The sequence below is a fragment of the Pan paniscus genome, chromosome 11 (assembly GCF_029289425.2).
Source record: "Pan paniscus chromosome 11, NHGRI_mPanPan1-v2.0_pri, whole genome shotgun sequence".
Classification (NCBI taxonomy): domain Eukaryota; kingdom Metazoa; phylum Chordata; class Mammalia; order Primates; family Hominidae; genus Pan; species Pan paniscus.
Genome location: NC_073260.2, coordinates 88,425,444 through 88,453,122, shown reverse-complemented (window position 1 = coordinate 88,453,122; position 27,679 = coordinate 88,425,444). Strand labels below are relative to the sequence as shown.

The following is a 27,679-nucleotide window of genomic DNA, read 5'->3' as shown; positions in this document are numbered from 1 at the left end:
GTCCCCTGGTGGCGCCGGCCGGAACGCCCCTCGTGCCGCGACCGCGCGCCCCTCTGTCCTCGCCGCGCGTCGGCGCAGAGCAGCCACCCGGGGCCCAGCAGGCGCGGGCTTCCCCACGCGCCCCGGGAAGGGACAGCTCGGTGTGGGGTCCGGGAGGCCTGGGCCCCGCGGCCGCATCCGGGGAGCCCTCGGCAGTCGCGGCGCTGCTTCCCAGGGGTGAGCTCTCCGGGAGGCCCACGGGGTGGCCCCGGGCGCCTCCGCCCTCAGCTGTCGCTCCTTATAAGGCGGGGGCCGGGCGGCGCCGGAGGAGGGGCCGCGGCATCAGCCCGGTCCTGGGCTCTGGGGCGGCGCTGGGCCGGGGCAGCGCAGTGCAGCGCAGCCGCGGGGAGCGAGGAGCGCGCGGAGCCGGCCATGGGCAAGTCAGGTGAGCCCGCGGGCTCGCCCGCTGCGGAATGGTTCGGAACCCCGCGCTCCCGGACCTCGCCGTCTCCCTCGTCCGCCGCAAGCCAGGTCCTGGGGAGTGCGGGAGCCCGGGGTGCGGGTGGAGGGCGCGCGGGCGGAGCGCCCCGGCGCGGTTTCCGGGGAACCCGGGAGGAAGGCGAGCCCGAGGGAGGTCCCCGCCGGAGAGCCGGGGATCGCGCCAAGTTGGGCTTCCCGACCCTGAGGGGCGGCGCGCCGCGGCCCTCCAAGGCGTGGCTTCTGCTTTGTTTCAGGAGGCCAGAGTTAGAGTTGGAAAAGTCACCAAAGTGTGACAACAGCTCTCGCTGCAAAGCAGTTTGCCCCGCTCGGCTGTCCCGAGGACAGCCCTGAGCATCCCCCTCATCCATTTGTTGTTCCTTCTCTCCTGAGCGCCCGCGCCGTGCCGGGCTCCCCCTGTGCTAAGCTCGGTCTGGCTCCCTTTCTCCTGGGGCACCCCATCCTCTCTACTGTGACTGTCGGGATGAACTTTCTGCAGCGCAGCTCTCCTCCTGTCGCTCCCTAACACCTTCCTTACCATTGTCCTCAGAGTGAAAGGACACACTCCAGTCCTGCCTTCGGGCCCCTGGGAGTGGGTCCCCAGCCCTTACCTCCGCCCTACAGTAGAGCTGTCCAGAAGCTGGTGCACAGGTCCCTTCCCCTAGGTTTCCTTGCCGGGCCTTCACCACCCCCACTCTCAGCCTGAAAATCTCCCCATCCCTCTAGGCTCAGCTCCTGGGCTGGAGCCCATCTGTGATTCCCCCCGGGAGGGAGCGCCCAACCTGGTGTTTTCCTCGCTGCAGCCCTTCCTGTAGTGGGCCGGGGACAAGAGTTCAGCCATAGACCTGCTTCCCACCGGGTCCTCACCCCTGGCTGCCAGGGGCCGTGTTTATCTCAGCATTGCTTCTGCCTCACAGGAGGCTCTTAGAGAACAGCTGTTGAACAGGATTCAGAAGTCCTGCTTCATCCGGATTGTCCACCTCAGATGAGTAAGGCTAGGTCCCTTCTAGGATCTGTCCTCCAAGATGTGGACTCAGGAGATGCCAGCGCTGGGCGCAAGTGGCTTTCCCTGGCCTTGGTCCTAACCAGCCTTCCTAGGCTGTAGAGGCAGGTCTGGCTTTCAGCCCTGGCCCAGCCAATCACTGGCTGTGTGATACTGAGCAAGCCTCCTTCCCTCTGTTCCTCCCTGTCTGTACAATGAGGGTGGCCGTATGAGCCCTGGGGTTCTTCACAGTATGGAAAGGTGATATAATGGGTTGCCATTTAGTTAACAGGATGACAGATGGTGATGGAGCAAAAGTATGGCAGATGAGAGCGAGTCTTTCGAGATATCTGCTTGGGAAATCAACTCCTTTCTCTGTAGATTTAGGAGAAAATCCACAAATTCCCTTAGGCTACTTTTTTTTTTCTTTCTTTCTGAGACGTGGTCTCGTTCTGTTGCCCAGGCTGGAGTGCAGTGGTGCGATCTCGGCTCACTGCAACCTCCGCCTCCCAGGTTCAAGTGATTCTCCTGCCTCAGCCTCCTGAGTAGCTGGGATTACAGGTGTGCGCCACCACGCCCAGCTAACTTTTGTATTTTTAGTAGAGACAGGGTTTCACCGTGTTGGTCAGGCTGGTCTTGAACTCCTGACCTCATGATCTGCCTGCCTCAGCCTCCCAAAGTGCTAGGATTACAGGTGCGCCCAGCCTAGGCTACACCTTAATCAGTTGTTTCTGGCATCTTATGTAAGGCACGGTTTTCCAGAACTGCTCATATTCAGCTGTGTGCCGATTCTTCTGTCTGTTCGCCCCTTCCTCCTTCCCTCCCTTGCAGTGTCTAGCCGCTCTGTATCAAGCTGTGGACCCAGTGCTGGGGCGTGCATCCACTTGGATGGTGAAAGGAATACATAAAGCTATGTAGGGGATAGACAGGCACTATCTGGCTCGAGTAAGAGGTGGAAAATGATCCAAACCACAAGACAGGTGCTGGTGAAGGGTGGTGGGAGCTCAAGGTGAGGAGACTGCTCCGCGTGGGAGCCGATGAGGGTTCCTGGAGGAGATGGTCAAATCCCAGAGGGTCTTGGGAATTTAGACTTCATCTTATGGAACCTGGGGTGCCATGGAAAGGCACTGATCTGAAAGCAGTGTAACTAGAGCGTTGCCAGGGTGTAGGGTAGATCGGATGGATGGAGAGAAGGTGGAGGGAGGATGGGGGAGACTGCCGCAGTCACAAACAGGAGATGACAGAGGCATCCAGGGCAGGGTGGAGGCTGGAGAGGAGGATGGGATGGATTTGTGAGATGGTGGCCTTGGGCAGACTTGGTGACAACTTATTGTGAAGCAGAGGGAAGGGTCAGAGGCCTGCACGATGGGATGATGGCTTCCATGCCTGGAGATGCAGGGTTGGGCAGGTTTCAGAGGAAGATTACTTCTCACTCAGGAGAGGAGGGGGCCAGTGGCAGAAAGCAGGTTAGAACTGGTTGAGTCAGAGGCCACCTCCACCCCTAACACACACACACACACCCAGGGACCTTGCAGAATTCTGACCCAGGCCTTTCTCCCTCATAGTCACGTGCATTTAATTTATCTCCCCCACCCCAACCGGAAAACCGAGAGCCCCCAGAATAGTATTAATATCTGGCTCTCCTAGGGTCCCTAAAAGAAAATGACTTTTCTGGGTGACCCTGTGCCCAGTGGTCCTTCAACTCAAGCTCAACCTTGAAGTTCCAGGCCATCAGCCCAGGGCTGCTGTCTGTGTCTATAGGGCAGGTGGCACTCACAGGGGCTCTGTGTGCTTCTGTAAAGACCATCATAAGGAATCTGTCCCTGCCCCTTCTGGGCCTCAGTTTCCTCCTCACTGCACAGGAGCCAGTCTCTTTTTCATCTTTAACCTCAGATACACCCCAGAGCTGCTTGGCATAACAGGCATTATTGTAAAATCATCACACAGCTGGCACAGTTGAAATTCCAGAAGACGCTTGGCCTAGTGATCGAAGACTCCCAGATCCTGCTCCCAGCTGTGGTTTCTCTGCTGGGACTTGGTGTGCAGCAAGTGTGGTGGGGAAGAGAAAGGCAATGACCTTGGGCTCAGTGGAAGCCTCCTGTCCCTAATACTGGTGACACCAATGATTAATCTTCAACTGCATGCCAGGCAAAGAGCTCAGTATTTTCTATGTTACCATATTAGTGACAGCACTGCCAGGCAGTTATTATCAACTCATTCTATAGATTTACAGAGGTTGAGTACCTTGCCCAAGCTCACACACTGACCGGTAAGCAAGCCAATGAATTTGAACTCAGCTCTCTGACTCCCCTACTGTGTCCTGTCCTCTCTCCCACACTGACCACTTGCCCTGACACCCTGCTCCCTGCCAGCCTGAACTCTAGGCCACTGGGGACTTCCACACACCCTCTCATCAGCTCTAAGAATATTAGTGTCCCTCCATCCACCTAGCACCAGAGGAAATCAGAGCAGAGAGGCCTTTAGGGACCAACGAGCCCAGGAGTTTTCTACTGAGTGGGACCCTCAGGCCTCTGCAGGGAGAAGCTGTGTGGGCCAGGCCAACCCCAGCAGTTTCATTTTCATCTGTTGCTTTTATTGAAGGTTTCCTTCAAAGGAAGGGTTTCCCTGCTTTGAAGATATTATGAAAACCACAGATGTCATCCTTCCTTCACACACAGATGGGAAACCTGGGGCCCAGAGGGGTAGGGATGTGCCTGAGTGACAGTAGGCAGGCAGGGCTGGAAAATGGCTGCCTCCCCTTCAATTACAACCACTGTCTATGGAGAGGGACAGCCTAGGGGAGGCTGATGCTTGGGGGGAGGGGGTGCCTTGTTCCCGTAAGCAATTGAGCAACTCGTCATAGACATCATTCTTGCCATTTGGAAAAGAGGAAGCAATTCGTAAAGTGGAAAGTGTGGGAGATTTGGAGCAGGGGAGGGGGTAAAGGGAGGGGCATTCTTACACCCGGCTCTAATGTGGGCTCTGTGTGGTCTTGGACAATGCGCATGCCCCCCACCATCCAAACGCCCCAGTTTCCTCATCTGTAATGAAGAGAGGAATCCTGTCCCGCCTTCGCTGTGCTGGAGTGAGAACCTCATTCATTTGTTCACTCACTCATTCACTTAGCAAATATCCAAGCTCAGAGGGACTGAAAAAGGCCATCAAACGTCAATGTAAAGGCAGGGCAGGAGGGGACCTGACCCGGAAGGAGCAGGAACAGGTTCTTCTAAAGCCAAAGCCCAAAAGGTTTCTGTCCCTGTCCGATGGTAATAATAATCATTACAGTTGGCATTTAATACCTGTTCATTATATTCCAGAACAGTTCGAAAGCATTTACATAGATTAATTCATTTAACTCTCACTGCAGCCTTGTGAGGTAGATACTGCTGTTCTCATTTTATGTATGGGGAAAGGAGGTACAGAGTGTTGAAGCAACGTGTCCAAGATCGCATGGCCAGTAAAAGGCAGTGCGGGGATTTGGCTGTTGAAATTCCCGGATCCGGCTTAAAGAGCAGGAGTTACCCAGCTGAAATTCATTCTTTTTTTTTTGTTTCTTAAACTGCCAACTTTTTATTCTTTCTTCCTGATAAACAAGCAAAACCAGCTTTGCCCCGAAGGCAGAACCGGGCTGCTTTCCAGCCTTTTGCCAAGGGGGCAGGGGGGCCTGTTCACAATTCCTGCCCTGGGCCCTGACAGTCACTGGCTCTTTCATGAGAAGCCTGGAGAGGGCAGAGTGAGTCAGGCTGGGCTCAGGGAGGCCTCAGGAGAGGAGGAAGATGCTGAGGGAAGAGCCTGTCTCAGCCAAAAGTTTAAATGGTAGAGGAGGGGCATAGACCTCCTCAGAATCTTTTTTTTCTTTTTCTTTTGAGTCAAGGTCTTGCTCTGTCACGCAGGCTGGAGTGCAGTGGTGCGATCATGGCTCACTGCAGCCTCGATCTCCTGGGCTCAAGCGATCCTCCCATCTCAGTCTCCCGAGTAGCTGGGACCACAGGCGTGGGTCACCACGCATGGCTAATTTTTTTTTTTTTTTTTTTGTCCTCCTCAGAATCTCTACAGAGCCTCCAGCGGTAGAGGCCTGGCCTCCAGAAGGAACTTCGAGAACCCAGTGTAGCCCCACCTAGGACACCTCTACCCTCCACCCCAGCAGAGACAGCCCAGCCCCTTCCCTCAGCCCTGGGGAGCCAGGCCCAGGGCTTTTAGCAGCTCTGACCTTTATTTTAAGTCCCAAGTCTGGCCCCCTGGTAACCTGCACTCTGCAGTCCCTGATATCCCCCTGGGGTCCCTCAGCCAGGTATGCTGGAAAAGGGCTTGGCACAGAGGAGGCTCTTGAGAAGCCTTCGTTCTTCTCTTCTCTTCTTTCCTCTCCTTTGTTCACTTCAGAGATCTGAAGTCAGCTGCCACCCCTGTCTATTTTCTTCTACTGCTTTCCTCAGCTGTCCTCGAGCCTGATCCCCCTTCCAGGCCTCCTCAGTCACCCGCTGTCTCTTTCCATCATTCCCTTTGTCGCCTGTGCCCCTGAAGAGGGGTGGGGGCTTAGGACAGGGCTTTGCATAGGATCTGGACTAGTTGTGGGAATTTGGGCAGGTAACTTCCCTTCTCAAGCCTCAGTTTCCTAATTCAAAAAGAAAAAACATGGGTAAGGTCATGGCAGCTCCCACAGAAGATGGCGAGAAATAAGATCATGCGTAGGCCCAGCACATGGCCAGAGCAGGAGAAAGCAGGCCCGGGATGGGTGAGCCTGCGTCTTCCTCATTCCTCAGGGTTGGCACTCTGAGGCCGTGTGGACTTTCCAGCCTCAGTTTACCCTCCTACAAAATAAGGACGTCATCCCTGCCCTTCCCCCATCGTAGGGTGGCTGGGAGGGCTCTCCCTGCCTAACTGGGAGATGGACGACTTTTCTTTGACTTTTTCTTCCTCCTCTTTATCTGCATTCTTGGGTTTTTCTCGGTGGGGGTAGGGTGTGCTTCTTGCTAGGTGTGGCAGCTACTGATAACTTTGCCTCCCTGGGGCAGGCCCTCTCAGAGGAGCCACCTGGGCTAGGACTGGCTGCCTGGTGGGAGGGGACTCCTGGGGCTGCCCAAGGTGTGGTTGTGGGGCCCTTATGCCTCCCAGCCAGGAGTGGGGAGAGAGGACTCCCCCACCACCGATTACCAGAAAGACCTCCTGGCTCCTTCCAGAGAACCCTGGCTCAGGAGCCTGGCGTTGGCGGACACAGTGCCTAGCTGCAGCTTCTGGGCATTGAGCTTTGCTTGGACACAGGAACTTTCACTTTTGTTTCTTTTTACTTCCCATATTCTGGGAGTGCAGTTACCTAGTTTTTAGCGGCCTTTTATGTCCCTCTCTGCCGAGGAGACTTGAGGGCCTCCAGCACTATGGGATTCAGTGCAAACTGACTCCAGCACTCAGGCTGCCTTTAAACTGGCTTCCCCTTAGCAAGCCACCTACTCCTCTGTCTCCCCCTCCTCTTCAGAGCCCCAGGATACACGTGGTCCCTTCATCCTGGCTCTTTCTGTGCTGTTGCCTCCTCCATTCATGCTTCCTGAGCCAGGAACACCTCCTCCAGGGAGTCCTCCTTTCCTGACGCATTTGTGGTCACCACTGCACGTGCCACTCAGCCTCATGCATCTCCCGTGGTGTTCCACGAGACCCACCGTGGCCTGTCTGGGACATGGGAGCTAGAAGGGACTTTAGGATGGGCCTGGACAACCCTGCCACTCAGATGGGGACCCCCGTCACCTTTGCGGTGTCACCTATACGGGCCCTTTCCTGCACACTCACACTCGTTCTGATCAGCGTCTCCTGAGAGAAGCTTGTTTGGGAAACTCCTGCACGTCTTGGGTCAGTTGTTCATCTTGTCTCCTCTCACTCCTACCCCAGCAGGACCTTATGGGATCTCAGGATTGGAAGGGACTTGAAGGTCCTCTGACTCAGGCCTGAGTCCCTCCAAGAGGGACTCACCTGCCTGAATTCCTTCGGTGGTAGAGAGCTCACTACCTTGTGAGGTAGCTCCTTTTGGTCGCCAGAAAGCTTTGACTAGGAAAGATCTTTCTTAGGCTGAGCTGAAATCTGTCATCCTGCCTTTCTACCCACTGGCCCCAGCTTTCCCCTCTGGGGCCCCAGAATTCATCAGAGGCCTCCACCGTGTCTTCCAGAGGCTGATCCTCTCCAGGCTGAACATCGCCCATCCTTGTACCAATTCCTCATCAGACCCCTCTTCCAGCCTCAACACACCTCAAATCACCACTGCCTCTTGCACAAAGCAGGGACCAGGCTGGGGAAGCAGCCCATGGCCCAAGAACCCATGGGTTCCTGGAGGCCATGCTACCCAGCTGACCCTTCTTAAACTGGTCAACGAGACCCCCATCTGGGTCCCATGAGTTGCTATGGCCCCTGGCATTTCCCTGTGAGATATTCTTTAAAAGCCTCTCTGACTCCTTATCCCAAATACCACATTAACATGCTAACCCTGAAATCTTTTTGTTTATCATGGTAAAAATGCATAGCATAAAATGTATTATCTTAACCATTTTTAAGTGTACAGTTCTGTAGTGTTAAGTATATTTACATTGCTATGCAACAGAGCTCCACAACTTTTTCATGTTGCAAAACTGAAACTCTATACATGTTAAACAACACCTCTGCCTTTTCTCCTCTCCACTGTAGACCTGAAATCTTTGTTTTTCCTATTGACAAGGGCTTGGTCCGTCTGTTGGCCAGGAAGTCCCGATACTTCAGGTTGTAGCTCTGCCCTCTGCCTTAATGCCTGTCCCCATGATCAGTTTCCACCTCCATGTCTCCCCACCTCTGCCTGTCAACCAAAACCTCACAAATCCTGGGGTTCAGAGCCCCCATATCCCTGCCCTGCCCACATTACTCTGACTGGACCTCACTGGACAGCCTCACTGAGCCCAAGTTCTAGAGCTTGCTCCGCGTACTCTTTGTCTAAGCGTCTACTTCCTCCTTCTCAGAAGGCCCACGGACAGCTCCACCATGCAGGTGTGACCTGCAGTTACCTTCACCTTCTGGGTCTGTAGCTCCTGGGTCTGCAGCCCCCAACCCCCCCAAAGGCAAGCCCTGGGTCTTCTTTCCCTCACGTCTCCTCAGAAATTCCATGGGATTTGACTTGGCCCAGGAGACATGGGAGATCTGGCTATGAGAAAAGGGACTAGGACTCCCTGTTGCATCATCTCCTCAGTCTCGGGTGAAAGGCAGCAGAGTAGAAGAAAGGCACCGGTGAAGGTGAGCTGGGGCAGAGGAAGAGAGTGGCACTTCCTTTATGGTTCACACCCTTCCTGCCACTACCCACAGCCAGTCTTTGAGGGACAAGCCTGTGGCCTGATGGGACCAATTCAGCATAAGGGCCCTCTGTGGCCCTCACTCAGAACTCATCCAACTCACCCCCATTTCCAGAGAAAGGAACTCCCAGATTCCTGAGTATGGTGCTCAGTGTCTTCATCATAGCCTGGCTGGCTAGCCCCTGTTCAGATATTTCTGGGGCCTCATGTTGGGAGTTGCCTCCTTCCTGATCCCATGTTAGGTTAATCTCCAAGTTCCTTTTGCACCGGTGCTTACCTGCATCTTGGCACCTATCACATGGCTAGTGTCTGTTTACAAGGCTGCCTCCCTTCCGTATGGGAGCTCTTTGAGAGCAACACATGGCTGACTTGTCTCTGGACCCTTAGCACACAATATGGGACATGGCACAGGGGAAGCACTCAGAGAGCAGATGAACAGTTAAATGGAGGATAGATGGATGGACCTTGGATGAATGGTAGATGTATGGATGAATGATGCTGGATGGATGAGTAATGTTAGATGGATGACAATGTTGCATGGATAGATGTATGGAAGATATTAGGTGGATGGGTGGGTAGATGGAGGGAGGATGTTGGATGGATGGATAGATGATGTTGGATGAATGGTGGATGGATAGATGAATGGAAGATATTGGATGGATGGATGGTTCGAGGATGTTGGATGGATGGATGGATGGGGATCATTTCAGATCCAAATTGGTATGGCTTCTGTTCACTATTGATCTTGCTTGCTTTTGGCTTCACCTACTTATTCTCTCCCTAACCACAGCCTCCTTGACTTTGCCCTTTCTGAGATCATGACCTAATTGGGCATGGGCTTCACCTTTTCCCCCACTGCAGCCCTGGGCCTGCTGATCATACCACTCACCCTCCCACCAACTCCACTTTCTTTGCTACACTCTTCTCCTATTCTGCATCTTAGTCCATTTTCTGCTGCTATAAATTACACTGGGTAATTTATTAAAAAACAGTTTATTTGGCTCACAGTTCTGGAGGCTGGGAAGTCCAAGAGCATGGCATTGGCATCTGGCGAGGCCCTCGTGCTGCATTATCCCATGGAAGAGCAGAAGGGCAAGTAAGCACTCAAGACAGGGAGAAGATCAGCCCAAACTCATACTTTTACCAGGAGCCCAGTCCTGTGATAATGCCCTCTAATCACCTCTTAAAAATCTCACTCCTCCGCATGGTTACATTGACAATTAAATTTTAGCATGAGTTTTGGAGGGGACATTCAAACCAAAGCATTCTGCCCCTGGCTCCCCAAAACTCATGTCTTCCCCACTTACAAAATATATTCACTCCATCCCAATAGCCCCAAGTCTTAACTTGTTCCAGCACCAACTCAAAGTCCAAAGTCTCATCTAAATTAGATACAGGTGAGAGTCAAGGCACAATTCCCCCAGAGACCTATTCCTTCAGCTGTGAGCCTGTGAAATCAAAAGAAGTTATCTACTCCAAAATACATTGGTGGGACAGGCATAGGATAGATACTCTCATTCCAAAAGGGAGAAGTAGGAAAGAAAGTAACCAGTCCCAAGTAAGTGCACAACCCAGTAGGGAAAACATTCAATCTTAAGGCTGGAGAATAATCCTCTTTGATTCCCTCTCCTGCCTCCTGGGCATGCTGAGTGGGAGTTGGACCCCAGGGCCTCAGGCAGCCCCACCCCCATGGCTTAGGGCTGTCCGGCTTCAGCTCTCTCGGGTGGAAGCCTCGTGCTTGCAGCCTTCCCAGGCGGGCGTTACATGCCGGTAGCTCCACAGTTCTGGGGTCTTGGGGCGGCTGCACTTCTACAGCTCCATTAGGCACTGTCCTAGTGGGGACTCTGCGGTGGCTCTGCCCCTGCAGTAGGTTTCTGTGTGGGTCCCCAGGTTGTCTGATTAGATGGCACCCACCCACGTTGAGAGTAGATCTTCCCCACTCAGACTCACACACCAGTCTCCTCTGGAAACACCCTCACAGACACACCCCAAAATAATGCTTTACCAATTCTCGAGGTATTCCTTAATTCAGTCAAGTCAGCACCTAAAACTCGCCCTCACACTCTGCTTCCCCAGGGCTGTCCTTCCCTCGTCTCTTTGTCTGTCTCTCTGTCTCCTTGGCTACACCCACCCAGCATAGGTGCCCTCCTCCCCAGCCAGGAGGCCTCTTTCTGGACTCCCAGCTCTGGCCCATTCCAGACCCCTCTGCTCTCCCTAGGTCCAGCCTGAGATACCCGGTCTCCTTCAGATATTTTACTTCCAAAGTCCTATTGCTGACTGTCCAGGTCCCCAAATCTGCTCTGTGTTTCTGTGCATCCTCCACTCAGCAGCCAGCAAGGTCTTTGAGAAACACATGGAGCTCACTGCCCTGCTCCCTTTCAGTGGCTTCCCATTGCCTTGGATAAAGACCCAAATGCCTAACAGGGCCCATAAGGCCCCACATGATCCACGGGCTTTAGATGTGCAGAGATGTGGAGCGCGATGCCAGGTAGGGTGAGCAGTGGCGTGGAGCAGGGCCACTTGGCTGGGGTGCCAGGTGTTGGAGGGGAGCAGCAGCCTGTCCACATGGCCTAAGGTTTGAGCTGGGTGTTGCTTTCAGCATGCCATTATACTTTTGATGAGTGTTTTCTCTGCACTGAGCCATTCTCCATTTTGCAATCATTCCAGCTTCCAAACAGTTTCATAATGAGGTCCTGAAGGCCCACAATGAGTACCGGCAGAAGCACGGCGTCCCCCCACTGAAGCTCTGCAAGAAGCTCAACCGGGAGGCTCAACAGTGAGTCCCCTAGCACATCCGGGTAACTTGGCCCTTCATGTGCTGCTACTGCAGTCACAAAGGGGCCCTGTGGCCAGGCACGATGGCTCACACCTGTAATTTCAGCACTTTCAGAGGCCAAGGCGGGCGGATCACCTGAGGTCAGGAGTTCAAGACTGGCCTGGCCAATATGGTGAAACCTTGTCTCCACCAAAAATACAAAAATTAGCCATGTGTGGTGGCATGGGCCTGTAGTCCCAGCTACTCGAGAGGCTGAGGCAGGAGAATTGCTTGAACCCGGGAGGTGGAGGTTGCAGTGAACCAAGATTGCGCCACTGCACTCCAGCCTGGGTGACAGAGTGAGACAACATCTCAAAAAAAAAAAACGCTGGGGGGCCCTGCATGGTTTTGGGGACCGGGTTTTGGGATCAGATATAACCACACTTGAATAACCACTCTCTCACTCACCTGGGCAGGTCCTTTTAGTTCCCCTGAGCCTCGACTTGTTCCTCTGTGGAATGGGACTGCTGGGAGGCTCAGAAATCATGCAAGAGTGGTGCTCCTCTGTGAGCCCGGGGCAGGGAAGGAAGCTCAGCCACACTAGCTTGGAGCACATACTTTGGGGGTTCCCTGAACTGCACCTGCTCTGAGGAGGCGCTGTGAACTCTGCAGGTATTCTGAGGCCCTGGCCAGCACGAGGATCCTGAAGCACAGCCCGGAGTCCAGCCGTGGCCAGTGTGGGGAGAACCTTGCATGGGCATCCTATGATCAGACAGGTGGGTCGCATTTTCAGCTCCTCTCCTCTCTGCGGGAGCTGGAAGAAGGACAAGTCCTCCTGAAATGCCTCCTGGCCCCAGCACCCTCGTGGTGTAGCCACAGGCCCAGGAAAGGAAAGAAAAACCAGAGCTCTCTGAATCTGCTCCCAGGCTGACTTCAGTTCACCACAAGGTCTCTGATGGCTGGCTCAGTGCCAGGCCTGTGCTGGGTGCCAGGGACACAGAGATGAGTCAGACTGACCAGGCCCCCACTTTCGGAGAAGCTCCCAGGCCGAGGAGTGGGGGCTGGGGAGACAGACCGCTTTTGTACAGAATCTCAGCCTGATTCTGTGTCCACCAGAGCATCCCCAGCTACTGAGAAATGTTATTTTCTTCCCGAGAAATGTTACTCTCTTACCGTACTGGTGATACACTACCAGTAGTGCTGGTGTATTACTTTTATAATAGGAGAAAAGCAATAGAGCTTTTTCCATTTTGGAAAAAAAAAAAATAATGGAAAAGACAATGTCTCCATGCAAGGTCTCAATCTGGAATGATCCCACCACGCTGCCCAGACATTCTTGAGCTTCCTGGCCCTCTGGCCCTGACAGCCCTGATGTGGCTTTTTAGGAAGAATATTGGAGAGCTGTCTGGATCTCTGAAGCTTTCTCCAAACACCAGTGGGAGAATGACTCACTCCCTCCCCAGCCTCACATTCCCGGGAGATCCCCCGAGTCCTCTTGGTTTCCCCAGCACAGCCTAAGCCAGGGCTCCTGTGCAACGTGGTCCTTGGCACCCCCACTGGGAGGCATGTGTGAACTCCTGGGGAACCCCCTACCCACCCCTCCCTCCAAGGCCTTGCCCTCACCCTGCAGGCTCCTTCCCAAGTCCAGGCTGTGGCCCTCGATGGGCCCCGGGAGAAGGGCATAGGTTCAGGAGACATGGTCCATTCCAGCCTCGCACAGCCTCCCTCGGGAGCCTTGAGCAGGTCCCTCCCTCCTCTGCCCCCAGTTTCCCATCTCTACAGAGAGGGGGTTGGGTAGGTGGTCTCTGAGACAGTGCTTCCCTACTCTGGTCGCACATTGGAATCTATTGTGGAGCTTTAAAAAAATACCAGGCTGGGCACAGTAGCTCACGCCTGCAATCCCAGCACTTTGGGAGGCCGAGGTGGGTGGATCACCTGAGGTCAGGAGTTTGAGACCAGCATGACCAACATGGAGAAACCCCATCTGTACTAAAAATAGAAAAATTAGCCAGGCATGGTGTTACATGCCTGTGATCCCAGCTACTCGGGAGGCTGAGGCAGGAGAATCGCTTGAACCTGGGAGGCGGAGGTTGCCATGAGCTGAGATCGCGCCATCGCACTGCAGCTTGGGCAACAAGAGCGAAACTCCGTCTCAGAAAACAAAACAAACCAAACAAACAAACAAAAAATGCCTGAGTCTCTTCCAGAGACAGACACAGTTGGTCTGAGGAAGGACCCAGGCATTAGTATTTGTTAAATGCTCTCCAGGCGAGGCTGATGTGTGGAACATGGATCAGCAGTAGCATCTGGGAGCAGAAATGCAGAATCCTAGGTCCCTCTGTAGACCTACTGAATCAGAATCTGCCCAGTAACAAGATTCTTGCACACATTTGAGACTGACTGCTCTGAGGTCCCCGCTCCTGGCTCTGGCCCGGAGAGCAGCAGCTCCCAGGGAAACGCCTGCCCATATCAACACCTGTGGGGACAGTGGATGCCCCAGGTGAGGTCCCTCCTGCCCACAGTGGAGATCCATGGCTTACCAGCCTGATTGTCTTTCCAAATATGGATGTTTCAAGAGCTGCAAATGGGGTGAGATGACAGTATAGTCTCCTAGAAACTCGGAGCATCATCAGAAGGCCCTTGCAGTACATTGCATTCAACCTTTTCATTGTACAGAGGCCCAGAGAGGGAAGGCTTTGCCCAGGATTACACAGCAAGTCAGTGTGTATGGGTGAGGGGGGATAGGTGCAGATTCCCTGACCCCAGGCCAGTGCTCTTCCCAGCCCCCCAGAAGACCCACTCTTCAGCCTGGCCATGCTCATGGGCAAGAGTCCCTGAGTCTGCAAAGCAGCGTCCAGGATGCGTCAGCTGACTGGGGCTTTCTCAGATGTCTAATTGCCGCATTGGTGGCTTGGGGCTGATGGGAGAAAATGCAGGGAATAGGGAGTGGGTGGATTTTGTGGCTGAGTTTTAGAACAATGTCATTTCCACACAGGAAAGGAGGTGGCTGATAGATGGTACAGTGAAATCAAGAACTATAACTTCCAGCAGCCTGGCTTCACCTCGGGGACTGGTGAGTGGCAGGGTCTCACCAGTGGCCTGGCCCTGGGCAGCAATGCAGGTTGGGTGTCTGACTTCAGGGAGGAACTAGCCCTCTAAAAAAATCAATCCTTTCCTTCCTGTTTAATCTCTTCCATATTTCTCTGGCTTGACCTTGACCACAGACCAAAGCTCTCCTTTCCGCATTACATCCCCAGCTTCCCCATGCTACATGCTCTGCTCCCTCTGAGAGCCATCAGCTGCTGAATCCTACCCCACCAGCTCAGAGCTCTTCCCATTCATGAAGTGTGTCATAGGAGACTGGATTTCCAAAGCTGCTTGGAGCTTCATTCCTGAACTGGTCACCCTGTGTCTAGTCTTGTTTTCTGCAATCCATCCTGCTCTCCAGCAGCCTCAATACTTCTAAAATTGTCCCTGCCCCTGGTGCTCTCCTGATTAAACTGCCATGGCTCCCTGGGGCCATCAGGAGAAGCCTCAAGCTGCTGGCACTCCTCCTTCCACACCCCACACCCTTCCCCACCCTTGCGGCCTCCCTGGCTTTCTCCCTTCCCCTTTCTGCACTAGTTTGCAGTTCAGGAGCTTGGGGTGCAGAGAACCTGGATCTAGTCTTAGCTCTGGCACCCTTTGCTGTGTGGACTTGAGTCAATTCCTGTCCCCTCTTCCCAGGGGAGAGGGAGAAGGTGGCTTCTAAGGGATATCCTGAGAGCCGGTGACTCAAGTGCAGGGAGGAACCTTCTGTGGGTCCATGTTCCCTTCTCAAAGGCTTCCCTTGACGAAAGTTCCGGGTGGCCGCCCTGTGCCCCGGGGTCCCTCTGGGTGGCCGCCCTGTGCCCCGGGGTCCCTCTGGGCAGCTGCCCTGTGCCCTGGACTCCCCCTGCCTTTTGCTGGGCTCACCAGGCTCCTTGTCTTTCCTCAAAACCGACTGAGGCGTCTGGGGCCCAGGATGGTGTTAGAAGTGGGTGGGAGTTTCTCTGACCAGAAGGCACCAGGAAAACAGAAAAAGGGACTCTCTGCCCACCTCGTTCCTCCTACCCCACCTGTTCTACCCACAAGTAGAGCCTTGCGGCCTTCCACCCTCTAGAGGGGTGCTCCAGAAGCAGGAAGTGACACGTTCTCAGCGCCAGTCACCGTTTCCTGTGGTTTGCTGCCCGCCCTTCTGGGTGGGGGTTTCTGCAACCATGTTGCATTGCATTGTTCCTGGGACTCTGGGGCAGAGGCAGAAGCATCTGCTGAGGCATTCCTCCTCTCCACTAACCCCTGCAGGACTCCAGGCCGGGCTGGCAGGGCTTTGAGTGTGAATAGGTGATTCTGGGGCAAGGGTACCTAAGGGTGTGGAGAGGGAGCAGTAACAAGCTCCTGCTATTGATTAAGGATGTGTAGGCAGGACCTTGTCTTCTTTTAATAGAGATGGTGTCCAGAAGACTTCTTATTTCATAGCTTCTGGATTTGCTTTTCCCATGAGCAAGATTCTTCAGCAATCGGACATGTGTCCAAGCAAGTTATTAACTAGCACTCTGCGTGTGTGTGTGTGCGCACCACGTGGTAATTAGAAAGTGCCTCCATGGGCTGGGTGCGGTGGCTTACATCTGTAATCCTAGCACTTTGGGAGGCCAAGGCGGGTGGATCACCTGAGGTCAGGAGTTCAAGATTAGCCTGGCCAACATGGTGAAACCCCGTCTCTACTAAAAATACAAAAATTAGCTGGGCATGGTGGTGCATGCCTGTAATCCCAGCTACTCGGGAGGCTGAGGCAGGAGAATCACTTGAACCCAGGAGGTGGAGGTTGCAGTGAGCCAAGATCATGCCTTTGCACTCCAGCCTGGGCAATAAGAGCAAAACTCTGTCTCAAAAAAAAAAAAAAAAAAAAAAAAGGTGCCTCCACTGCCACGTAAGCATCAGGATACCATTTGAAAGTAGGGTTTGGCCAGGCACAGTAGCTCATGCCTATCATCTCAAAACTTTGGGAGGCCAAGGCAGGCAAATCACTTGAGGTCAAGAGCAAGACAGGCCTGGCCAACATGGTGAAATCCTGTCTCTACTGAAAATGCAAAAAAAAAAAAAAAGCCAGGTGTGGTGACAGGTGTCTGTAATCCCAGCTACTCAGGAGGCTGAGGCAGGAGAATCACTTGAACCTGGGAGGCAGAGGTTGCCGTGAGCGGAGATCGCCCACTCCAGCCTGGGCAACAAGGGCAAGACTCTGTCTCAAAAAAAAAAAAAAAAAAAAAGAAAGTAGGGCTTTATTCTACCCATTTTGAAGAGGAAGAAACTGAGGCCTAGAAAAGGGAAGCAGCCTTTCTCATGCCTTCCGTCCCTGATCTGATGCTTTTTCCAGCACTCCCACTCCAAAACAGGAATCTCACAAGAGTCAGAGCCCAACTTTCCATGATCACTGACTACTCATTTCACTCATTGCCCTACTGTCCCCACCCCTAAAGAGGAAAATCCCAGAGCGGCCAGCCCTTGTGCTGTTCCAGATACCAACAGGCAGTGCCTGGGGGCAGCCAGAGCCTGATCCTAAGACAGGAGTGAGATTTTGGGTGGTGTCATAATGGGGGCTTGCAGGACCCTTAAAGATCTTCATGCTCATCCTGCCTCAGCCTCCCCCAGACCCTGTCTGCAACTCCTCCTTGCTGCATCTCTGTTCATGGATTCCCTGACCTGAGTCCTTGTTGTAGGTGAAAGAGCCTTTGAAATACCCTTTGGCCAGGTGCGGTGGCTCACACCTGTAATCCCTGTACTTTGTGAAGCCGAGGCAGGCAGATCACTTGAGGTCAGGAGTTCAAGATCAGCCTGGCCAACATGGTGAAACCCCGTCTCTACTAAAAATACAAAAATTAGCCGGGTGTGGTGATGCGTGTCTGTAATCTCAGCTGCTCGGGATGCTAAGCCACAAGAACTGCTTGAACCCTGGAGGCGGAGGTTGTGGTGAGCCAAGATCTCGCCACTGCACTCCAGCCTGGGTGACAGAGGAGTGAGACTGTCTCCAAAAAAAACAAACAAAAAAAAAAAAATAGAAAGAAATACCCTATAATCCATCCCCACCCCCAGCCCCACCCAGGCCAGGCCAGCATCTTGTGATGAAGGATGCTGGTCAGTCACCACTGTGTGCTGAGTGAAGAGAAATAATGTCTTATCATATAATATATTTTATATATATATATATGTTCCCCCCCTTTGAGACCGAGTCTCACTCCGTTGCCCCGGCTGAGTGCAGTGGCACAATCTCAGCTCACTGCAACCTCCACCTTCCAGGTTCACGCGATTCTCCCACCTTAGCCTCCTGATGAATAATATTTTTATATGATATGAACACTGAGAGCTATCGAAGGTGAAAAGTTTTCTTTCCAGCCCTGACCCCTAGCACTTTCCTGCCCAAGAGACAACCAGAGATACCAATTTCCTGTGAATCATTCTGGAGTTATCCTGTGCTTACACCAGCATGTGTGTATAGATGTTCTTTTTTCCCTTTTCCGCACGCTGGTGTCAGAGCGTATGACCTGTTTTATGCTTGTCAGAGATTGTGCCACAGCATACAAATAGTGCTCGCTCATTCTTTCTTACCTCTGCACATTATTCCCTTGCGAGGATATACTGTGACATATTTGGTGTGTTTTTCAAAGATATATTCTAGGGAGTTTGATTCACCGCAGGAAAGAGGATGTCATTCCTTTAGGAAAAAGAAAAAGGAACCTTCGCTAGTGGACTAGAGTTAGAAACCAGTGTGTATTTGATGGTTGCTAAGGAAGTTGTGTCATTTAATTCATCTCTGAATACCCACAGCTTAATTCCCTCTGTGCAGACAGAAACCTCCCCCGTGAGAAGAAAGATTGCTCAGCCTCATCAGCTTGGAAAAGGCTGCCACAGGCACTCGTGCTGCTCATGTGCACTTTGTGTCTAATTATTTTCTTGGCAACCAGTGGATAAATTGCAGCTTCTTCCTTTTCTGGGAGACAGAGAGTGGGAGGGTCGATGGCCCAAGCATGTGGTCTCCTGTGAGAGAAAGGACTTGAGCCTTTGGAAACGGCCTGTAGAAGTAGGGACACCAGGCTGCCGAGAGCCTGGAGCTGTGACCCAAACGTATTAAGAACCAAGGGCAAATAGGCAAGCAGTCTTTATCCTCTATTCTGGGTGGAAACCAGAGTTTATTAAACAGCAGTTAATACAAGTTTAAAGATAGTGGCAAATATGCATAATTGTACTTAGGGTTTGTTTTCTTTTCATTCTTGCTTCAATTGTATCATGTCAACTATATGGATTCATGTTTATATTTGATTATTTTCATAAACAATTTAGTAACTTTCAGTCCTCTGTGAATGTAGACAAAGAAATAAATTATAGCTAAGTTTTAAAATGTTTTAAATGGCTGGGCGTGGTGGCTCATGCCTGTAATCCCAGCACTTTGGGAGGCCAAGGCGGCTGGATCACTTGAGGTCAGGAGTTCGAGACCACCCTGGCCAATATGGTGAACCCTGTCTTTACCAAAAATACAAAAATTAGCTGGATGTGGTGGCATGCATCTGTAATCCCAGCTACTCAGGAGGCTGAGGCAGGAGAATCACTTGAACCCAGGAGGCGGAGGTTTCAGTGACATGAGATCGTGCCACTGCACTCCAGGCTGGGCAACAGAGTGAGACTGTCTCAAAAAAAAAAGTTTTAAATGGAGTTTAACTACAGGAGAAAAAATAGAATTTAATCTACAAACATTTATTTCAGTCCTTACCATACACAGGATGCAATGGGAAGGACCGACTTTGTCTCTTCCCTAAAGAACTAGAAGAGTGTGTACACCAGTCTCTTCCTCTCTCTCCCACTTTCTTTTTTTAATTTTTTAGTAAAATAGGCTTGGTGTGGTGGCTTATTCCTGTAACTCCAGTACTTTGGGAGGCCAAGGCAAGAGGATCCCTTCATCCAGGATCTCCAGACCAGCCTGGACAATATGGCAAGACCCCATCTCTACAAAAACATTTAAAAACTAGGCTGGGCACGGCAGCTCACGCCTGTAATCCCAGCACTTTGGGAGGCTGAGGTGGGCAGATCACCTGAGGTTGGGAGTTCGAGACCAGCCTGGCCAAGATGGTGAAATCTTATCTCTACTAAAAATACAAAAATTAGCCAGGCATGGTGGCGCATGCCTGTAATCCCAGCTACTTGGGAGGCTGAGGCACAACAATCGCTTGAATCTGGGAGGCGAAGGTTTCAGTAAGCCAAGATTGCACCACTGCACTCCAGCCTGGGTGACAGAGCAAGACTCCATCTCAAAAAATTAAAAAATTAAAAAATTAAAAAATTAAAAAACTAGCTGGGTGTAGTGGCACGTGCCTGTGGTCCTGGTTACAGGAGGCTGAGGTAGGAGGATGGCTTGAGTCAAGGAGGTTGAGGTTGCAGTGAACCATGATTGCACCACGGCACTCCAGCCTGGACAACAGAGTGAAGCCATGTCTAAAAAAAAAAAAAAAAAATTGTAGTAAAGCACATATAACTGAAAATTTACCATTTTAACCATTTTAGGTATATAGTTCAGTGGGATTAAATACATTTACACTGTTATGCAATCATCACCACCATCCATCTCTAGAATTCTTTTCATCTTCACAGATTAAAACTCAGTACCCCTTAGACCAGGGGACCCCAACTCCTGGGCAGTGGACCTGTATGGGCCCATGGCCTGTTAAGAACTGGGCCGCACAGCAGGAGGTGAGCCTGGGTGAGTAAGATTACTGCCTGAGTTGCACCTCCTGTCAGATCAGCAGTGGCATTAGATTCTCATAGGAGCATGAACCCTATTATGAATTCCTCATGCAAGGGATCTAGGTTGCGCGCTCCTTATGAAAATCTAATGCCTGATGATCTGAGGTGGAACAGTTTCATCCTGAAACCATCTCCACCCCACCCCACCCCAACCATTGTTCTACTTTTGGTTTTAACTATTCTAGCTACCTCATATAAATGGAATCATACAATATTTGCCCATTTGTGTCTGTCTTATTTCACTTAGCATCATGTTTTCAAGGTTTACCCATATTAGAGCACGTGTCAGAATTCCTTTTTATTTTATTTTATTTTATTTTATTTGCGACGGAGTCTCACACTGTTGCCCGGGCTGGAGTGCAATGGCGTGATCTTGGCTCACTGTAACCTCTGCCTCCCGGGTTCAAGCAATTCTCCTGCTTCAGCCTCCCGAGTAGCTGGGATTATAGGCACCTGCCATCATGCCCAGCTAATTTTTTTTTTTTTTGTATTTTTAATAGAGATGGGGTTTCACTATGTTGGCCAGGCTGGTCTCGAACTCCTGACCTCTTGATCCGCCCACCTTGGCCTCTCAAAGTGCTGAGAATACAGGCATGATCCACCACACCCAGTCTCTTTTTTATTTTTATTTTTTTATTTTTTATTTTTTTGAGATGGAGTCTCATTCTGTCGCCCAGGCTGGAGTGCAGTGGTGTAGTCTTGGCTTACTGCAACCTCCACCTCCCAGGTTCAAGCGACTCTCCTGCCTCAGCCTCCCAAGTAGCTGGGGTTACAGGCACCCACCACCATGCCCAGCTAATTGTTGTATTTTTAGTAGAGACTGGGTTTCACCACATTGGCCCGGCTAGTCTCAAACTCCTGACCCCAGGTGATCCACCTGCCTTAGCTTCCCAAAGTGCTAGGATTACAGGCATGAGCCACTACGCCCGGCCTCAGAATTTCTTTTTAAAGCTGAATAATATCTGTTAAACACACACACACACATGTATATATACACATATATACATATATATATATATATATATATATATCTTCCACATTTTGCTTATCCTTTCATTTGTTGATGGACACTTGGGCTGTGTGTCTTTGTGGGGTTTTTTTTGTTTTTTGTTTTTTCGAGATGGAGTCTCACTCTGTTACCCAGGCTGGAGTGCAATGGCACAGTCTCGGCTCATTGCAACCTCCGCCTCCCAGGTTCAAGCAATTCTCTTTCCTCAGCCTCCCCAGTAGCTAGGATTACAGGCGTGTGCCACCACACCTGGCTAATTTTTCTATTTTTAGTAGAGACGGGGTTTCATCACATTGGCCAGGGTGGTCTCGAACTCCTGACCTCAAGTGATCCACCCACCTCAACCTCCCAAAGTGCTGGGATTACAGGTGTGAGCCACTGCGCCCGGCTGGGCTATGTGACTTTGGGCCAATCTTTCAACCTCTCTGCTAGGAGCATGGGTGTATAAATATCTGAATCCCTGCCTTCAGTACTTTTGGGTATATACCTAGAAGTGGAATTGCTGAGTCATTGCAATTCTATGTTTAATTTTTTGAGGAACTGCCATACTGTCTTCCAGAGCAGCTGTGCCATTTTACATTCCCATCAGCAGTGCACAAAAGTTCCAGTTTCTCCACTTCCTTGCCAAAACTTGTTATGTTCTATTATTTTTGTTTCTGTTTTTCATAGTAACCATCCTACTGAGTGTGAAGTGGTTGCCCTTTTTCTTTCTTAACTACCGTATGGGAATCTTAGATACTCTGATCATTAATTTCCTCCTCCCTCCCTCCGTTTCTTCCTTTCCTCATCAAATGTTTATTGAGCATCTACTATGTGCCAGGCCCAGTGCTAAACACTAGGTATGTGGTGATCAATAAAACAGATGTGGCACGTGCCCTCACATAGCTTGCCCAATCATAAGCCAGATATTTAGGAGGGAACAATCTCTTCAGTGTTGCTTTAGCAAATGAATGCTATCCTGTGACACAGAAAATAAATGTCTCATTGATCTCTGTAAATGCTAAACCATAAAGATGGAAGGGATGAACATCTGCCTCTACTCCCCAAGAAATAAGAATTTAGGCCAGGCATGGTGGCTCACGCCCGTAGTCCCAACACTTTGGGAGGCTGAGGCAGGCAGATCACTTGAGGTCAGGAGTTTGAGACCAGCCTGACCAACATGGCGAAACCCCATCTCTACTAAAGATACAAAAATTCGCTGGGCGTGATGGTGCTCACCTGTGGTCCCAGCTACTCAGGAGGCTGAGGCATGAGAATCACTTGAACACAGGAGGCAGAGGTTGCAGTGAGCTACGATCGTGCCACTGCACTCCAGCCTAGACAACAGAGAGAGACTCTGTCTCAAAAAAAAAAAAAAGAATGTATGATCGTTGAGCAAAGAATGCATTACAGCATCAACTCTTTGACTCCCAAATGGGAGGAGATTTGGAAGCTAAGCTATATTCGTAGCTTGAAAGGACAAGCGAGTGAAGGACAGGAAGCCCGAGAAATGGGAGACTGATGCTAAGAGGCCTCAGCAAGACCTAGTGGTGTCTGGAGGGTGGAGCAGTAGCTTGAAAAGGAACTGAGATGTTTGGCTCAGAGCAGAAGGATTTGAACGAGGCTGTAATGTGTCGAAGTCTCAAAAAGCTCAAAACATAGAATGCTGCACTTCTAGTGAAGGCAAAACTGGAGTCCAAGATGGATCTTCTATATTACTTTTATTCATCAGTTCCACTCATTCTTTCAAACGTTTATTTTACACTTTTCATGTGCCAGGCTATGCCAAGGTACTGGGTGTATTTTGGTGATTAAAACAAACTTGGCCTCTGCCCATATGGACACATAGCCTGGTGAAGGAGCCAAACAGTAACCAAGTAATCAAGCAAATGCATCACACAAATGGGAAGAATGGTACATAGGGGAAAAAATGGTGTGGTAAGAATATCTTGGGAGGGAGATGTTCGGTAAATAAAAGGGTGTTTACAGGCTGGGCATGGTGGCTCACACCTGTAATCCCAATACTTGGCTGGGCCAAGGCGAGTGAATCACCTGAGGTCAGGAGTTCAAGACCAGCCTGACCAGTATGGTGAAACCCATCTCTACTAAAAATACAACAATTAGCCGGGCATGGTGGCGTGCACCTGTAATCCCAGCTACTTGGGAGGCTGAGGCAGGAGAATTGCTTGAACATGGGAGGTGGAGGCTGCAGTGAGCTGAGATCACACTACTGTACTCCAGTCTGGGCAACGGTGAGACTCCGTCTCAAAAATAAATAAATAAATAAAAGGGTGTTTGCAAACAACTTCTTTGAACAAATGATATTTAGGCTAAGACCAAGGGATAAGAAGCTGTTGGTCATCAGAAGAGTGTCTTGGCCAGGCATGGTAGATCATACCTGTAATCTCAGCACTTTGGGAAACCGAGGCAATTCTCCTGCCTCAGCCTTCCCGATTAGCTGGGATTACAGGCATGCACCACCATGCCCGGCTAATTTTGTATTTTTAGTAGAGATGGGGTTTCTCTATGTTGGTCAGGCTGGTCTCCAACTCCCAACCTAAGATGATCCGCCCACCTCGGCCTCTCAAAGTGCTGGCATTACAGGCGTGAGGCACGGCGCCCGGCCTTACAAATACTTTTTGAAAAATGATCCGGCAGTGGCGGCATGTGCCTGTGGTCCCAGCTACTCAGGAAGCTGAGGTGGGAGGATCTCCTGAGCCCTGGAGGTGGAAGCTGAAGTAAGCTATGATCATGCCACTGAACTCCATCCAGCCTAGGTGACAGAGATCCTGTCAGAAAGAAGGGAAGAGAAGAGAAAAAGAGAAGAGGAAGGGAAGGAGGGAGAGAAGAAAAAAGAGAAGAAGAAAGAAGGAAAACAGAAGAAAAAAATGTGCAAGGGCTCTGAGGTGGGACATACTCTGGTGTGTTCAAGGAATGGAGAGGAGGCCACTGCACCAAAGGATTCACTTTCATTCTAGGTGCATTGGGGAGCGAGTGAAGGATTGTTAAGCAGGGAAGTAAATAGATATGATTTATATCTCAGAATGGTCACTCTGAATACTAAGTAGAAAATGAGGCTCATGCCTGTAATCTCAACAGTTTGGGAGGCCGAGGTGGGCAGAGCACCTGAGGTCAGGAGTTCAACACCAGCCTGGACAACATGGTGAAACCTTGTCTCTACTAAAAATACAAAAAAAATAGCTGGGCGTGGTGGCACACACCTGTAGTCCCAGCTACTTGGGAGGCTGAGGTGGGAGGATCACTTAAACTAAGGAGGTGGGGGTTGCAGTGAGCTGAGATCATGACACTGCACTCCAGCCTGGGTGACAGGGTGAGACTCGTCTCAAAAAAAAAGAAAAAAGAAAATGATTTTGAGGGGCCAAGGTGGATGCCATAGAACCAGTCAGGAGGCTATTGCAATGGTCCATGTGAGAAAAGTTTGCATTTGGGACCAAGGGTTTGGGAGTGGGTGGACCTGAGATGCATTTTAGAGTTGGATTCTTCAAGACTGAATGCTAGGTTGTTGTGGGGAAAAGGAAGAAGAGGAGGGATGCAGACTCCCCCCGGCAGTGTGCGCATGGAGGTACCATTGATGGAGATGGGAGGACTGGGAGAGGAATAAATCTAGGGGGACAAAAGCTGGGAGTGAGGTTTGGAAAGGTTAAATCTGAGATGCCTGTGAGTCATCCATGTGGAAATGTCCAGTAATTAGTTATGTCTGGAACACAGAGCAGAGATTTGAGCTGGAGAAATAAATTTGGGAGCCAGGGAAAGATGAAATTCCCTAAAGAGAGCTTAGAGGAAAAAGAAAAAAGAGCCCAGGATTGAGCCCTGGGAAGTGCGGGTCCTTCAATATCTATAAGTGAGGGCAAGGAGGCGGAAGAGGAGGCAGTGAGACAGGAGGAATGGCAAGAGACTGTGGCATCCTAGAAACCAAAAGGGGGAGGGGTGCCTTGAAAAGGAGAAGAGTAGGAAGTGTTCCTCAGGTGTCAAGTAAGATGAAGACAAAAGGGGATCACTGGAGAGCTTCAAGATTACAGCTTGGGGACAGGGTTAGACACAGGCAGTAGGCAGTAGAGTGGCATCCTAATTGTTGGGGCCACTGGGCTTTGTCGTGATCTCTGGGAGACTGTTGAAAGGTGGTGAGGTGGGTAAGGTCTGTGTGGCTGATAGAAAGGACCTGCTTTAGAATTCAGGCAGTCTGGCCAGGCACAGTGGCTCACGCCTGTAATCCCAGCACTGGGAGACTGAGGCAGGTGGATCGCCTGAGGTCAGGAGTTCGAGACCATGGTGAAACCTCATCTCTACTAAAAATACAAAATAATTAGCTGGGCGTGGTGGCATGCACCTGTAGTCCCAGCTACTTGGGAGGCTGAGGCAGGAGAATCACTCGAACGCAGGAGGTGGAGGTTGCAGTGAGCCAAGATCACACCACTGCACTCCAGCCTGGGTTACAGAGCGAGACTCCATCTTGGGGGAAAAAAAAGAAGTCAGGCAGTCAGAGTGTTTTCTCTCTCCTTCCCCTGCAGGGGGTCTGTGAAGACCATGCTGACCTGAGCCTGGCAAGATGGTACAGGGGTTCAACAATCCCCTGCCACATCCTTCTTCAGGCTCTGCTAATTCAGCCGTGTCCCTCTCCCTCTGCCCGTTCCCCTACAGGGCACTTCACGGCCATGGTATGGAAGAACACAAAGAAGATGGGCGTGGGGAAGGCGTCCGCAAGTGACGGGTCCTCCTTTGTGGTGGCCAGATACTTCCCAGCGGGGAATGTTGTCAATGAGGGCTTCTTCGAAGAAAACGTCCTGCCGCCAAAGAAGTAACTTGTTAAATGTAATGGGAAGGTGGCAGACTTAAGAACATGGATATGAAGTGCCTACAACCACCAAAACCTGGCTGTACGTCTGTCCCTGTGGGTGTATGTGCTTGTGTGTGTGATGCATGTGAGCATCTCTGGCACACACACTTGGACATACAGTTCTGTGTGCGCTCATTCTTATTACAGGAGTGAGCAAAGGAAGCATTTACCCCGATGGTTACCTAGACCACGATTATTTGGATTGGGGGGAGGGGGGATCCGTTTTTTTTTTAATTTTTTGTTATTGCTAAGCAAACCTCTTTTGTACTTTTCTTACTTCTAATATCCATCCCTGGACTTTTTGTATTCCAAATGTTTGTGATGCTGAGAAGTGAAGTTCATTTTATGTGATCTTCATGCGTCGTAATCTACTTTTGGTAGATAATTAAGATTATTAAACCCTCATTTAAATGTGACATAAAATACAGCTTTAAGCACATAAATATAAAGCAGCTTCCATCAGGAACATGGAGCAGGCAGGGACTCCATTTTACAGAATTACTGAGATTTCTCAGTTGTAAAACATGATGTCATCCTGCATGCCTCCTGGAATTCTCCAATGGGGTCGCCAAAGAACAAATGGAGAAAAAAAGTTTTACTTCCTTGCATTCTTCTACCTTTAAATAGCAAAGTACCACTACCACCACCACCTCTTGCCCCCTTCCCTCTTTTCTTAAACTTCTGGCATTTCAGAGCTCAGCAGGCTACCCCTGGTTTCTGGAGAGTTGGGCTAGGCCTGAAGCTGCCCCTCCCCCACCTCTGCTAGGCAGCCCAGGCCTGGTCTGGGAGACAGCCCCTCACCCTGCCTGGGCTCTTGGCCAAGCGGCCTTGGATGGATGAAGTCAGAGAGGTGGGGTGAGGGTGAGCTTACTCAGGGCCCCCAGAGGAAGCCCTCAGCCTCTGCCCTCCCCCTACACAGGGCGGGAGCCCAGGCCTGTTCCTGGCAGCTGTGGCTGCAGCTGTGCTCCTGCTCCCTCCTGGAATGTGCGACAAGCCCAAATGTTCCAGGGAGACGGCCTGGGCAGGGGGCTTAGAAATGCTAATATGGTTCTGTGTTTTGCCTGAAACGATACCAGGTTCCCCTGAATAGCAACTTTACAAGGTCCATGTGGGAGGGACCAACCCAGATGCCCTGCTGAGTGTCCCTGAAACCATGGCAGCTCCATCTGTCAAGATGGCAGGGGCCGGAGTGAGGGGGCTGCTGGCTTAACAGCAGGCATCTGGGCAGGCCAGTCCTCAAAGCAGCTCCTGAAGGTCTGTGTTGCTCTGTCACCAGTCTCAAGCTATGCCTCTAATTTCACCAGGGATATTGACTAAGAAGACAATAAAATCTTTTTCTTTGTGTAATAACCTCCTCCAATGTGATTCATACCTCATTCTCGGTGGCTGAGACAATCCGTGACTCTGAATCCCTCTCTCGATTAACCCCAGAATACCTGCAACCCATTCCCCGTGGACTGTGTTGCTTAAGTGGCCAAGTTTTAAGCCATCTGACCCACCAGCACAGAGCTGATTGGACTAGAGTGGACACTGGATCCAA

General features: G+C 51.1%; 1 protein-coding gene across 3 annotated transcripts; it reads left to right on the top strand.

Annotated features, from left to right (window-relative positions):
• The first annotated feature begins 292 nt into the window (after nt 1–292).
• GLIPR2 (GLI pathogenesis related 2) lies at nt 293–27,489 on the top strand. Of its 3 annotated transcripts, XM_055092045.3 has the most exons (6): nt 365–510; nt 9,742–9,829; nt 11,401–11,509; nt 12,161–12,264; nt 14,484–14,561; nt 25,944–27,489. In XM_055092045.3, exons 1-6 carry the CDS (start codon nt 412–414, stop codon nt 26,102–26,104), a joined length of 639 nt encoding a protein of 212 aa, XP_054948020.1. In that variant the 5' UTR covers nt 365–411; the 3' UTR covers nt 26,105–27,489. The 3 variants fall into 3 exon arrangements, with proteins under 3 accessions (XP_003829902.1, XP_054948020.1, XP_034823310.1); XM_003829854.6 differs by lacking the exon at nt 9,742–9,829 and having other exon boundaries at nt 293–424; XM_034967419.4 differs by lacking the exon at nt 9,742–9,829 and having other exon boundaries at nt 366–510.
• The last annotated feature ends 190 nt before the right edge of the window (nt 27,490–27,679 follow it).

Excerpts from the sequence above, each read along its gene's own strand:
- GLIPR2 (XM_055092045.3), top strand. The coding sequence starts at position 412 with ATGGGCAAGTCAGGTGAGCCCGCGGGCTCGCCCGCTGCGGAATGGTTC. Across the intron at positions 11,510-12,160 it reads CTCAACCGGGAGGCTCAACA|GTATTCTGAGGCCCTGGCCA; the intron begins GTGAGTCCCCTA and ends TGAACTCTGCAG. Across the intron at positions 12,265-14,483 it reads GGCATCCTATGATCAGACAG|GAAAGGAGGTGGCTGATAGA; the intron begins GTGGGTCGCATT and ends ATTTCCACACAG.